This window comes from Citrus sinensis, chromosome 5 (assembly GCF_022201045.2).
Source record: "Citrus sinensis cultivar Valencia sweet orange chromosome 5, DVS_A1.0, whole genome shotgun sequence".
Classification (NCBI taxonomy): Eukaryota; Viridiplantae; Streptophyta; class Magnoliopsida; order Sapindales; family Rutaceae; genus Citrus; species Citrus sinensis.
In genome coordinates, this window is record NC_068560.1 from 21851813 (window position 1) to 21867770 (window position 15958).

Below are 15958 nucleotides of genomic sequence, written 5' to 3' on the forward strand. Positions count from 1 at the left end.
TAATTAGGATCTAACATTAGTTTTTTATATATTAGTTTCATAATTTACAAATCAATGAAGATGAAGATTATGCTAATGAATTCAAATTATACCATAGATTCTCGAGATGTTACCAAAAATTTCTAAGCCAATCCCACATATTTCATAATTTTAAGACTAGAAAATTTCATTAGTTAGAAGTTTCATTACCTTCAAGTGGAAGATGAAGAACATTATACAATTGATTCAGATTATATCATACATACTCCAAATGCAACTAGAAATTAACAAGTTCATGCGCACAGATTTCATAACATTATGATTGGAAAGTTTCACAAAGAGAAATTCTAAATTCAATCTCTTGCATCAAGGTAGTTTGATTGATTTGAGTTACTTTCTCATCAAGCTACTAATATAACATTCAAGTCAGGGAGAAAGTAAATTAAAACTGGGAAGAAACAACAGTAAAAATTTGTTGCTAAACATGATGTGTATTTTTTTTAAGGCAATTTGGAAACACAGTTGTTACTACAGATATTCTCCTCAACTTAGAGATAAATACAAATATTAAAATGCATATGATCGCACATATTACTTGGAGCTTAGTAAGATTTCATTAAGAGAAGCAATCAAACCACTTATCAATTGTTGCAATCGTTCTATAAGCTAAAATAGCAATATAATACAAGAAAAAGAACATATAGATACTTGGCAAGAGTTCATTAAGAAGTCGCATCACATTCGGGTGAGTTTGCTTCTGATATCTTGCTAGCTGGGGCTTTTTCTTGTCTTTCTACGTATGCCGAGGGAAACCAACCAGCTTGGCCCTTGCATTCACCTTCCGACCATCCAGTAGGAGCCACCTTGAGAAGTTATAACTAAAAGTCTAAAACAATGAATTAAACAAAAGTTGACCGTTCAAAGACCTAAGGGGAAAACTAATTCTTTTACGTAGGAGTGAATTAGTTGTGATCACTGAAATAACAGCATAACTATGGAAGCATAACAAGATATAAATTCACACGTCTATAAGGGTAAACTGGGTGGTTTAGAACTGAGCTAGCAACCCTACTATATTCTGATTTGCACATCAATGTAAAAGGGAATATATGGTAGGAAGAAAGAAAACCAACCATCATTTGTTAACTCATTGCTTTTCAATCAAAATTTTAAGAACAAAATGCCATGTGCTTTGAACATCAAATAAGTATAAGCATTAGTTCTAAATTCCACATATCATAAGTTAGAAGGACAAGTCAATAGCATAGTAGAAAAATCTATGTGTTGTTATTTAGAGGGGAAAGTACCTGGCGAACCACAACATAATCATCAATTGAAAGACTTAGCTCTCCATTTGCTTGAGCATCAAATGGATGTATAACCTGCAAGATAATGGGATAAATAGAACTTAATCTTAAAAAAAGCATAACAAAAGCAGCAACAGTAGCAGCAGCGTTCATTGTAACCACTATGATCATGGCCAACAAAGATATATTACAAACAAAATTCCATTTTTACTACGACATTAATATGTACTATATGATATCATGACGTTTGGGTTACCAAGAGCTATCAAAGTCCAATAAATTCTGTATAACTTTAGGTAGTTATTCAAATTATGGATCAGATTTTAAATCCGAAATTTTGACTGCTCTCCACAAAACATGGCCTATGCACAAGAAAGTCATAGATAATGAGGATTACAAGTGTCTTGACATCTTTTGAGTGATGGATTTAACATGAGAGCTTATGGTCAGTCAATTTCCTCTGCCTAGCAATATAAGCTTTCTCGGCCAGATTTATCATCAAATACATAGATTGGCCCCAAGTCACATCCATATAAACATAGTTTTTCTAGGTAAACCAAGTAAGGAGAATCATAATTCAGACATAATCATAAAAAGGCCCATCTAACTTAAGAGAAAATCTCAAAAAGAGGGATGTTGAGCTATCAGTCTTGTATCTATAAGCAATATCAAGACTTTACATCACCTACTACATTGTGAGTGGCTACACAACTTTCAGTGGTTTGTCTTTCTTTGGCGTGCCTAACTCAGCTTTGATGTTGCTGAGATATTGATAGTAAAGACACATGATACTTCTAGCCCATGCATTCTATCTAGCTCATCCGACAACTATCTCTTTTTTAATTCATTAGTGTTTGCTAAACCTCATGCTTAAAAGTCCTATTCTCCTAAACAAAGCTTCCTAAGAATGACTTCCTCAGCACCACATTTGGACACTTTTAGAGCAATTTTATTTGGGGGAAAAGAATTTTCAAGGTGTTAACTAATAAATTTTAAAAAATAATTACAATTTGTCCTACAATTATATGACAATTTATCTGGGATGAAAGGATACAGACAGACATCTTCCACTTTCAAGACTAATCACTACTTCCGTAGATGTTTTGCAATAATACAAATACTTGACCAGATGGTAGAAAAAAATTTTATTGCTCCAAAATTAAAATAAGAATGCAATATGTTAAGCAAAAGACTGTGCAACATCAAATTAATTGATAAGTTTGTAATTCAGTAAATTAACAACTTTCATGGTAAAATACAACAAATTTCTTTTCAAAAAAAAAAAAAAAATTAAAAGACAGCATTCAATTTTTTGCGCATCTTATTTCTTAAGATTTTCCAGGAGGAGGGCACTAGAGGGACTTTCACCTATGCAAGAGAGCAGAAGCCTTACTTTCGCTATAAAGTAGACGTCATTCTGATTAATATGCGTTTGCAAATCAGCTCCATTTGAATCAGTATTCTGATAGACACATGAGGCATTTACATCCATTTCCAAAGTCACATGTTGCGAGGAGGACTCATTTGATTGCTCCTCTAGGATCATCTAATTCAAGTAGCAAGTGTTGGAAGAGAATAAAAAGTCACAATTATTCTTTTGCATAAGTGAGACGAAAATGATAAATGCAATATTATCAGCAGTAAACAAGAAGAGAACACTCCAAGGAATAGATAGATGCAGACAAGCAAGTTAAAATGCACAGTTCCAAACCTCCGCATACAACTTCTCTAAAATAGCAATAACGTGTTGATGATATGTTTTCTCAGCATCTACCTGCAAAGGCCTGAGACCAGGAAAACAACAATAAAACCACTAGCTAAAGGAGAAAGTAAAGAAAGAAATACACTTGACATAAATCTTGACAAGAAGCACAATTTAAGACATAACAAACCCCAATCAGATTGTTTAGAACTACCATTCGTTATTTCGTTATTGTAGCATTTCGAACAAGTGTTGACTTAATTCAACATTGTTGGAAAGATAGGCTTTTAGAAGCGGAAGAAAGCCACTCAAACCAAAGTGATTGTCCTTGTATTGATCAAGGGATGTAAACATATTACATTTGCAGGATGAGTTTTAATCACTCCCCTGATTTATTTGGGTTGCAGTAAAACTAAGCGAGCAACTGTTTGACTTTCAAGCAACATCTAAATCAGCTATTAAAATTCAAATAAAATTATAATAGAATAATAACAGGCCATCTTGCATCAAAAATTAAGTTTAATTTGTGAATTTTTTTCTATAGACATGTTAGTTCCTGCTATTGAAATGTTAAAAGCATTGAAAAATTATTCAATAAATTATGCAAACATTAAAATAGAGGACATATTAAAAAGTTTCTAATTACAATGTTAAGATTTCCTATATTTTAGCATTTGCATATTTTAATTTATTTAAAAGTTACGTCCATCAACTTTGGGCGTGAAGATTTTAGCTTCTACGAGACTTGATTGGAATATGCATAAGGAAGAGTGTTAAAATATGATGCATCCAACGAAAGACAAACCACGTGTAGTCTTTTAATTAAGCCAAAGTAGCAGCTCAAACAAATGACACTTGGACCAACATGCAATCATGAAGTGGCCGGAAAAAGGACAAATGCAACTTTGGCTTAAATAAAAAATAACACGTGACTTGACTTTTGCTGGACATGCATCATGTTATTACAAGACAACAGAAATCAGTATGATAGTACTAAAAGTTGACAATAACATGAAGATAAGAGGCAGAATGTCAACACCTGCATAGGCACACACAAGAAAGTATTAACATATATACCATAGCAAAAAGTCTTTGATATGTCATCTGTTGCTGCTGTGATTCAACTGACAGCATGGCAGCTGTCGCTTCTCTACCAAGAGCCATTATTGTAGATTTAAGCTCGGTCAATCTTGCTTCTGCATTTCGAAGCTTCACAGCACTCTCTGCTGATATATCAGATTCCCTTATCTTTGATCGGTGCCTAAATACTTCAGCTGCCTGGTGAAAATATTCAATATAAATCTAACATAATTCTCATCTTGCCTTATACATGCATATGTTACCTCAAAGCTTGTCTGGGCTTCAACTTCATGTCGAAGTTTGTCATAACGATGAGTCAGGTGTCGAGCATCTTCCAAAGGTGCTCCGTTGATTAACGCCCGTAGTGGCTCAGATACCTACATGTCCAAAAACCTGTAACATAGTTAGAAAAATGAAAAGAAAGAGCGAAACCTCAATTAAAAAGTTCCTCCAACATAATCATGGAATTTGGGCCTACTTCAAGGATATATATAAGGATAATTTATGCAATTTTGGGTCTTAGGATGATTCATATTAGGTTAGTGTTCTTCTCTTCTGTATTTAAGGTTAAAATAGAAATAAACCTATGCAAATATCTAAATTAGGGCTGTAAGACTTCCACATGCATCCTTCAGTCTCATGGATTTGATTTTACTATAGATGCAAGTGTCTTTATCGAAAATGCTTGGAGTCAATTGAGAGAACTCACAGCCAATAACTTGTCACATGCTAGTCTTTGCTAGTGATGCAAGAAGTCACAAGGTCTCTTCAACATTTGAACCAATAAAATTATTAAGTCATGGATGTCACTAGCAATGATTTCAATATAAAACATTAAATATTTCAAGTTGTAACTTTAAAATGGATTCTTTTATTCAATATCTTAGAACTAAGTTTCCTTATGAGAAGATAATAGTTTCAGTAGTAATTTACATGAAATTTTCTATATTTGAATTATTTTCTAGTTAGGGATGAACTAACCTGATCATGAAGAATCCCAAGCAAAGTTTCCCTCTCATTTTCCATCAAATCATGTGAAGTGCCAAATTGAAGAGCAGCTCTTGCAGCGCAAGAATTGTCACTTTGATTCTCCGCTCCATACTTGCAACAATCTTCAGCCAACTTTCTCGCTACAATATTTGAATACAAAAATATTGTACACAAGAACCAGTCAAGAAAATAAAAAAAAAAATCAAATATTATAACGAGAGCAAGAGCAAACAAACAACCTATTTCCATTTGTTTCAAGCTTACTGCAACAAACCCTTCAACGCCACGGACAATATTCCTCTGAAAATGCTGTGCTACAGAGCATATATTCCAAATTATTGTTCAGATAAAACCATAGAAACCATCATAATTATCAACATACATTAAGCTCCGTTTGGTAAATACTTGCAACTTCAGTCTAGAAAATACAGTTGTTTGTACCATATTTGACAAAATTATTATTTAAAAATCATAACTAATTACCAAAAGCCACAATAAATCAATATCAAACAGAGTCTTATTATTAGCTAAAGGAGGATGGTGCCTTAGCTGCCCTGGTGGAATTGTATAGATTTTAAAGTTGTTGGTGACACTCAATTTCAGCTTCATGAACCGCAATATTTTCAATACCAAGATGGAGCAGATGCTTCAATACTGCCTGTACAAATCATAAAAAACTAATAAAAATAAATAAAATCGAGAAATTTCACTAACTAAAAGTCTAAATATAATTTTTGAAAAAAGAAAAGAAACGGACTTGCTGCTGCTTGGCGACTTGTTCTCGGTGCTTGATTGCCTGTTTCTTGATAGCTTCCATACTGTTTCTTTCAAAAAGCAACGACGGCTCAGCTCATGGAGGTGGAAAAAAAAAGTATGATCGAGAAAAATAAAAAGGCATGAATAATTTTTGACAAAAAGCGAAAAATAAAAAGGCATGAATAATGAATAATTTTTGACAAAAAGCTCTTTCCAGAAAATAAAAAAATAAAAAAGAAAAAAGAAAATTATAAGTTTGAAAGGAGTAGATGATAGTGGAAGTGTGCGGTGTGGCTGCCAGCTACTTGGATTGTATTGTCGGGTAAGGTAATAGTAGAGAATTTTTTTTTTGAAGAAAAATGGGTAATTTTTAAAAACCTCCCCTGAGGTTTGGGCTTGTTGTAAGTAGATGGCGAGAATCCATTTATTTGTAAAAAACCCCCTACGTTTTTGCTCCGCTTGGTTGCCGTTTGGACAATTGTGGGCATTGTTGACATTTCGCAATAAAACAAATCTTTTGCAACTTTCGTTTCCTTGAGAACAATAGCTAGATTTCTCAATCTGTTTCATCCAACACTTCAAAAATTTCAACTTTTATGAGTTATTGCATTCTCTGGCAAAGTAGACTTCTTCTAATTTTTTCACAGTGCTTTCAGGAACAAGAATGGGATCCATTAACATCCCTTCAAATTTTACAGCTTCCTTACATCTATACACTGCTGTAACACGAAGTTTAATGATTCCATCGCCAAATAGTCCCCAAAATCTATTCTTCCCCATATTGAACAACTTAAGTTCACAACACTTGCATTCTAAAGGCTTCCCACTAACATCTAATATCTCAAGACTCAACGTTGCTTTACAATAATTGTTATTACTACCAAACAAATATGAAGAAACCCCGATTATCGGATAAATCAACCCAAAATGAACAAGAGAAGAACCCAAAACAAGTGAATCGCTAGAGCAAAACCCCCAACCCATATCCCTAATCCCACACTCAAAAAAACCCAATTTCTCTCCAAAGTCATTGACACTAGCATCACTACTAGACTCTAATTCCAATCCTAGATTACATTTAATGCTAACCCAACTAAAATGAATGTTCTTACTACAATACGCATCGTTTACACTCTCAAACAACGCGCTGAACTTACTCTTAAACGATCCCACATTGGTCAAACACTCATCACTCACATCGACATCCAAGAATTCACTCAAAAACTTCATAGACTCGACAATTGGAGAAAACAAAACCACTAAACTCAACTTTATACAAGCATACCCATCGAGAATCTTACCGTCATTAACCGAATCACAACAAATCACCGGGTCCCACGCGCAGTCGTGAACGAGCTTACGCATGGACGGGGCAACATTTAACCTCCGCGGCAAAAACGACGAAGCTTTGGAAAAATTGTGTTTTAGAGCTGGGTTGAGGAGTAGAGATTGGAGAGATTGGAAGGTGGAATCGGGACGGTCAAAGGATAGAGAGAGAGAAGGGAAGGGGATCTTTAAAAGAGAAGTGGGGAGAGGGAGGAGAAGAAGGATTTGAAAGAGAAAAGAGAGGAACGGAGAGGCGGGAATGAGATTAAGGTTTTCACTGCAACTAAAAGAGTAATCATGTATGGCTCTTGGTCTTGGAGATGAAGGAGAGGATTCAGGTCGATTAACGCTCCGTTTGGTACAGCTTATTAAATAGAGCTTATAACAGTAGAGCTTATACTAATAAAGTTTTTGGATAAAAAGTCATTGGGTGTTTAGTTATCAATAAAAAAAGTACTTTTGAACCATTAAACTATGTGATATTTTTTATATTATATATATTTAAAAAAGCTTTATAACCTCTACTCCCAAAAGCTCAAATTTTGGGCTTTTCCTAATAGAGGTAAATTAGCTTATTTAAGCTAAAAAAACTCTACTAAAAAAATAACCAAACACCATAAAAAATTTTAAAAAGTGCTTATATGATTAAATAAGCACTTATGGCTCTTAAATAAGCCATACCAAACAGGCTCTAAGAGGACTATACGCTGCATTTTGGTGTAATCTGCCGCCATTGGTAGAAGTTTCGAAGTGGGTTTCTGTTTAGATCCGAGTTTGACGAAGAAACGTGGTGGTTGCGCTTGGAACAATATTGTTTTTGCACTGGTCAATGTAGAAATTAAACGACGGTAGGGTGTTTTTTTATAAATAAATGAATTCTCGCCATTTATAACAAGCCGAAACCTCAAAAGAAGATTTTAAAAATTACCCGAAGATTCGAAAAATAGTAGAGAATTTTTTAAAAAGCTAGAACAGAGCATGTTAGACTTTTCTGGACCAAATTCAAAAGCCGAAGGGCACGGCCCAAAAGTTTTTGAATACAATAACTTACTAGAAAGCTCCATTTTTTGTTGGCTACAGTAAAAGTATGTTGTTTTATGCTTCTTATATGTTACGCTTGCATCAGCCTCAATCCCTTCTTAATCGCTTGCTTTAACAGCATCGCTCTCTGTGTACTCTTCTACACATGTAACGGTTATGCGGTTGTAGTTCACGGCTGAGGCTACGTGTTGGTTTGACGCGGCAGTTACGTTACGACATTACGAGTCTGTTAAACATTCGGTGATAGAGCATTATTAGTTATTTTAAGGGGACAAATAAGATTGGGTGCAATAAACCCACTAATTTTATAAAATTCGAGTAATATAGAATAAAATAAAAAATAAATACAAAATTGGCTTTTATTTTTTATGGTTGACTGTATTTTGTGTTCTCTTCCGGCACTACTACAATTGTTCCCTATATATCAGTCACACCCATATATCATCAATACAAGAAATGAAATCTAATGTCACCTATTTAGTTAAAGAATTACTCATGAAAAATTTTTACCATTTTATTTTGAGGATCCATATTTTGAACTGCAAGCTAATGTTCATCAAGAATCACTAATGTTCATAAAAAACAGAGCATGGCCGTTGAGTAGAAAAACTATTTTTGGACAAATTATTTTTGTTGATAGAAGAAATTCTTAAGGGACTACTAATATTATGAATAACAATGTAGAACACACCCACATATCATCGACACAACTGACTTTAAGGATCCATGCTTTGAATTGCCACCTAATGTTCATCAAGAACAGAGTATGCCTTGTGAGTAGAAAATTTTATGATTTTGGTCCGAAATAAAAAGAAATTAAATTAGATGAGAATCTGCCACTTTCTCATAAAGAAAGGCATACGGAGCATACCATGGTACCATACAATACAAAGAGTCTCTATTCTCTGGTTTTTCAAACTCTGAAGGGGCCAATATTCCTGAATTCCCCCTTGAAAATTCTGATTACGACATTATTCAATTCTTGACACAATCAAAGTAGCGACAAAGTTAAGAAAAATATGAGTCCTAAGTAATGGCTAGGTAGGGTTCTTGAGAGCAAAATTGCCCTAAGCATTATATGCATACATGGTGTGGTACATAGAGCACGTTGAATTCCACACTATAACACAAACCCAGAAAGACAAGTAATAACTCAACTGATATAAAGACAAAAAGAAGATAAAATGATATAGAAAAAAGAATTTCAAAGAGACAGCAACATACGATAGACTGAAGCCACTTGATCTGCTCACTGATTGCAGCCTTAAACTTACAAATAGTTACTGTACGCTAGTGCTCTAAGAAGTGAAAATGATAAGAGACCTGATTCCCTTTTGACTTCCATTTACTGTCAAACATTCTAGTAATACAAAAAAATTGTTTAGATATCTTGCTATAAATATAGTCGTTTGACTGTCATAATAAAGTCACAAATAACCATTCATATTGATCCACTGTCACACAGCATGCTTTATGCATACAACATCTGCATGTATACCAACTCCTAACCTTATCAATACATTTGGCAAAAACTTAAGAAGAAAACTATTTCTCCATCTCTTTTTTGAAATTTCACAATAAACCAGCACATTGTGAAAGCTATGTTCTAATCTTATGATAAATGCTCTAGACTCCAAAAGGATTTTATTTATGAGAGTTTGTTGCAGCAGATATATTGACTTATCAAGTATGAATCATTGTCTGGATGAACTATCTTTAAATAAAAGAATATTAGAACCACTGTAGAATATCTTTACGCTGCTGGTTCTAACAGGAATCTGCATGTGGCAACAATTGCTAGATCCACAATTCCCCAACTTGAAATACATAGTTGCACACCGTGAGATAGTGCTGCAATCTACTGAGATCTAACTTATTTGATACTTTAAGCTACTAATGTTTGCATATTTCTACATGTTAAATTGACACTACCATCTATAATCACCCCAAAACGACAAATGATAAGCAGCTTTTGGCCACTTATTACTAGCATCCACAACACAATTATAAATAAGAGATCATGGGTTTACTTGTTGCAACTACTTAATGATCTGCATTTGAGACCCTGACGCAAGGTTTAAATAGTGACTGCTTAGAACCCTTGTAGTTGGATCTTGACCTCTCCCATTGTAGCCAAGATTGGCTACTCTGGTAATGAATCAACACTCTCCTGCTTATTTTTTTGTTTTTAAAAAATAACGAAATCATAAAATAAATAAACACGTGTTTGGTTTTGGGCATTTTCTTTTGTTCATTTAATATCATCTGGCTCCCTGATTTTTGACTAATTAACAACGGAATCCTGTTAGTTTCTAAATTGAAATAATAAAAGGTCATGAGATTATTTACTCCATTTAGCACTGTAGACTTAGAGTATATTGAAAAAGCTTTGTCAAATAGTAGTAATAGGGGCATAAGAAATAAGTTTTTCAGAATTTACATAATGTACTTGGCTCTAGGAAGATTGCCCTCTTATCACTCGAGTTAGGTTTTGCCTTAGAGTTGAGGTAAATCATTAAAATAAATTATAGCTATCACAAATTCGTTAGGAGAATTTCAATTTTTTTTTCCATTAAATGGCTGTGAGGCAAAATTACCTCAGCTTATATTGCAACACTAATACTTCAAATCCTAACAATAAAATTGATGACAATGGTTTTTATGTATAGTAATTTTCACTCTTTTGTTTGATCTAAAAGTAGTTCTTAAAATGACAATGATGACTTATTTAGAAGAAATGGCAAACTTATAGTTTGTAATATTGTTTGCACAAACAATAAAGACTAATTTGATAATAATGAAGTGTTAATTACTATTTAACATTTTTAATTAATTTTTAAATTTAAAAAAATGAAGGCCGAAACTTGTGCATTAAATTTTAATTAAAAGTTGATTGCTTCGAAGGTTGGATCGTGACAAATTGACAATTGAAAAAAGAAGTAGGGAATATATATTCTGATGAAAGGGACAAGATTAAGCAAGGGGACAATATTGTCTATTGGACCTACAAATGGGGGCAAAGATATATATATTCCAAAATTTCTTATTTGTGGATTGACCACCACGTGTAACTAATATAAAAAGAGAAAATTTGGCATGGTTTTAACCGATATAAGGGTCCGTTTGGGATTGAGGTGCTGTAGCTTTTAAGCTATAGCTGTTGTGGAAAAAAAACTGTAAGTATTAAATAAAAGTTAATAATATATAGTAAATATAAATTTTAAATAATAATTTTGATGAAATTATTAAAGATATAATAGATTTTCTATTATACAAATGAAAATTCATATCAACATAGCTTAAAAGTTACAGCAGTTAGTGTTTACCAAACACTTTAGTGCTGTAGCTTTTAAGCTACAGCTGCCCAACCTCAATCCCAAACGCACCCTAAGAAGAGAAAATTTTGAGTGTATAAGAAGAGAAAATTTTGAGTGCACAACAAGAACAAAGCAAAACCCATGAAAATTCACCTTTCATGTGGGTTGGATTGGATAAAATCAATATCTTGAATCAAACAAAATGTTTGGTACTTGAAGGTTTTTTTAACATTTTCATTTTTTTTCCATTTATGAAGTCCAATTTTTTTTTAATTTTGATTTTTTTGAATGATTTTGCAGGTGTTGATATAAGGTCATCAAAAGTTTGTGAACTTGGGGTGTTGAATTATAAGGCGAAGCGTGTGTTTTATCCATTTGAAGCAAGTAAATTTCGCTGTCGGTATGATTACTATTTTATTCTATCTTGAAGGTATTCATACATTTTCCCCTGTACTATAAGCTTCTTAGTGGCGGTCTTGTGAGCGGAAGTGAGCGGTGTGGCTGACAGCTTCTTGAAAATTATAAGTTTGAATAGAGCATGTTAGACTTTTGTTGACCAAATTCGAAAGCCAAATGGCACAGCTCAGAAGCTTTTGAATTGAATAACTTACTAGAAAGCTCCAATTTTTTGTTGGCTACAGTAAAAGGATGTTCTTTTATTCTTCTTATACTTTACGATTGCATCAGCTTAAATCACTTCTTAAACGCTTTGCTTTAACTCTACCGCTTCGTACTGTTCTATATATGTATCGGGTATGCGGTTGTAGTTCACTGCTGAGACTACGTGTTTGTTTGACGTGGTAGTTACATTACGAGTCTGTTAAACATTCGGTGATTAAAGTATTATCAGTTATTTCAAAGGGACAAATAAGATTAGCTACTACACACCCACTAGTTTTATAAAATTCAAATAAGATGGAATAAAATAAAAAAATAAATAAGTAAATTGACTTTTAATTTTTGTGGTTGAATATATTTTGTATTCTCTCAGGGCACTGCTGTAATTGTTCCTTAAATGCCAGTCACACCCATATGTTATAGACACAAGAAATGAAATTTAAGATCACCTGTTTAATTAAAGAATCACTCATGAAAAAATTTGCCATTTTGATTTGAGGATCCACATTTTGAACAACCAACTTATGTTCATCAAGAACAAAGCATTGCCTGTGAGTAGAAAAATGATTTTTGAACAAATTATTTTTTGTTAATAGAAGAATTTCTCAAGGGACTATTAAAATTACTAATAAAAATGTCAGACACACCCATGTACCATCGACAAAATTAACTATGAGGATCCATGTTTTGAACTGCCACCGAATGTTCATCAAAAACATAGTATAACTTGTGACAAGAAAATTTTTTGATTTTGGCCTGGAACAAAATGAAATTAAATTGAAGGAGAATCTGCTACTTTCTCATTAAGAAAGGCAGACGGGGCATACCATGGTACCATACAATACAAAAAGTTTCTGTTCTCTGGCTTTTCAAACTCTGAAGGGGGCAATATTCTCCAATTCCCTTGTGAAAATTCTGATTACGACATTATTCATCGCTTGATACATAAGTAAAAGTAGTGATAAAATTAGAAAAAATATGACTTATAAGTAATTACTAGGCAGGGCTCTTGAGAGCAACATTGTGCTAGGCTTTATATGCATACATTGTGTGGTACATTCTACACTATAACACAAACCCAGAAAGACAAGTAATATCTCAACTGATATAAAGACAAAAAGAAGATAAAACGATACAGAACAAAGAATTTCAAAGAGACAGCAGCATACAATAGACTGAAGCCAGTTGATCTGCTCGTTGATTGCAGCCTTAAACTTGCAAATGTTTACTGTAGCCTGGTGCTCTAAGAAGTGAAAGTGATGCAAACCTTGATTCCCTGTTTACTTCCATTTACTGTCAAACATTCTATTCATACGAAAAAAATTGTTTAGATATCTTGCCGTAAATATAGCCATTTGATTGTCTTAATAAAGCCACACACAACCATTCATATTGATCCACATTGCCATATAGCCTGATTTAAGCATACAACAGCTGAATGCATACTGACTCCTAACCTTATCAATACATTGGAGACAACTTAAGAATAAAACTATTTCTCCATCTCTTTTTTTGAAATTTCACAAGAAAACAACACAACGTAAGAGCTGCAATGAAAATGGACCGTCAGGAACTATGGCGGAAGCTTCAACTAGTGTAGTGATTTGACCTTATTAACTTAGCGATATCAAGCACTGCCCTTGATCTTGAACAGATCAATACAATACGCACAACTTATGATTGAATCCAGAAACAATCAAATCTTTAGCAAGAAAAATTAATCAGAATCAAGAAACAAGTTCAATGAATATAAACCTATAATTGGAACAAACACAGCCAAAGAACCCAAGAATGACACAACCTACACCACGGGAGAAGCTTTCCAGTGAGATTTTATTGATGATCAAAGAAGAATCTTTTTACAAAGCTAACAAAAGAGATTTCAGAGAATAAGCTATGAGTCTCTCTCTTCAATCTCTCTCTAGTTTGTTCACAGTGATGACCCCAATCTGCTTCGTTAGCCAGCTTCATAACTGCGTCAGTGACAAACTAGCAAACCCAGATTGAGCAGATTACCGACACGTGGATAACGGCTATTAAGAACTTGGTTAAAGAACTGCTCACATATTCGTCACGCGTGTTACTTAAATGATGGCCAAAACGACTTCAACCAGATGCCGTTTTGAAGCTTGTGAATTATAATTGAAAACACGTGCTTGTCTCGTGACACTTAAATACAACAACAAGCCCAAAACACTGCCGTTTCACTTTGTTGAGTTTGCCATATCTAAGCTTCACAACTAGCAACGGAGAAGATGATAATTAAATTGACATGGAGAGTTTTTATATCACTTTTACAACATTCTATATAATTGTGATATTGGGAATCGTCGGTGTTGTATATGTGAACTCTCGTTGGCGACACTGGGGGTTTTATTTTTGTTGAAATATGGATGACATTTCATTACTATTTTATTGTACACAACATTTCGTTACTATTAACATGTTAGTTTCATTAGCCACTAGGCCTTTGGCTGAGTCGTTCGGGTGTCTGCCCTCCAACTTGGAGGGCAGCAGTTTGAACCCCCACAAGCGCAATGTTGGGTATTTCTTTCTTTAATCCCTCGAATATTAGTGAGGGTTAAAATCTAGGCAGAACTCCATAAGTATTGATGTAATTTGGTTTCAGTAATAGTCTAATTTGTAAATATCAGTTATAATCTCATGTAAGATGAGTTGTAATTTGAGCAATAGTCTCATAGAATAATAATAATAATAAACATGTTAGCTTCATTACATTTTTCTTCGTTAAAATTCTCAAGTATTAGTCAGGTTTGCTAAAGTAATAAAATTTTGCCATTAAAATTGTAGTAGTATTTATGAGCACCTCACATTTTCAATGATTTTTCATAAATCAATTAATCTGCCGTACCGATATCAGGTTTAGTTTTTCATACTAAATAATCAAGAAAGCAAACATACAAATTCACAGTTTAGAGGGGTAAACTAGGTAGGTGGTTTAGATTTTAGAACTAGGCTAGCTACCCCACTAAATTCCAATTTGTACAGTGAACTACAAGAAATTGAGAAAACAGTGTATTTATAGTTTAATTGAATCGTGAGAAAGCAATGTAGTCATAGCTCAATCTGAGATGATCACGGAGAGGCATATTCTTTTCAAGTTAATTTGATCAATTTATAAGAGATGAAGTGGATTGAAGTTAAAAGTTTAAATAACAAATCCTTGTTCTTGAGTTTTACGACGTCGTTACTCCTTCAAGAGGCAGATTATTTATGCAAGTGAATGCAGAAACGCAATGCATCATCCACGGGGATGGTACATCAAAAGGCGGGATCATAGTCTATGCCCGCAGATTAACAATTTCGCTCATATAGAAAATTAATTTTTTATATATACTAATCAACACTAAATTGATTATGTTTTGTATGTTTATATGCGAATCAACACTAAATTATATTAAATGAAGAAATAATTCATTTTTTTCTAATTTAATTTAGAAAATAAAATTATTAACATTAATATTCCCAACAAAAATTATTTTCCATTAGTATTCAAAGTCTTCACTTATGGAAAATGCGTTTTACATGAATATTAGTTACTGTGTAAATTTGAATGATAGTGAAAAATAATTTTTTAATTATTGTAAAAATAATTAACCATATCAAATCCCTTACGTAAATAATTTTTTTTTTTCAAAAAGGTAGAAATTAAGATGGTTAATGCACAAGCAAATTTTAAGCCCCTCTCTTCTTGGCCTAAGATTCAAACTCAGATGACTAGCTAAATAAACTTATGTGAAAATCATTCGGCCAGGTCTGCGGGGCAAAAATACAAGATCCTTAATTTCATAATATATATGAATTAATGTCATTTACTTGAA

General features: G+C 33.4%; 2 protein-coding genes across 22 annotated transcripts in view; one reads left to right on the forward strand and one right to left on the reverse strand.

Moving 5' to 3' along the window:
* Positions 1 to 15958, forward strand: part of LOC102621844 (receptor-like protein 13) — a 215691-nt gene that overhangs the window by 47512 nt on the left and 152221 nt on the right. The window lies entirely within an intron of this gene.
* On the reverse strand, positions 571 to 7481 carry LOC102616736 (SH3 domain-containing protein 1-like). The gene is given in 11 exon segments (XM_052442246.1): positions 571 to 842; positions 1287 to 1361; positions 2680 to 2832; positions 2998 to 3060; positions 4066 to 4266; positions 4332 to 4445; positions 5050 to 5198; positions 5298 to 5367; positions 5603 to 5716; positions 5816 to 5882; positions 7116 to 7481. Coding segments are annotated over 10 exon segments (1140 nt in total). The 5' UTR covers positions 5876 to 5882; positions 7116 to 7481; the 3' UTR covers positions 571 to 701.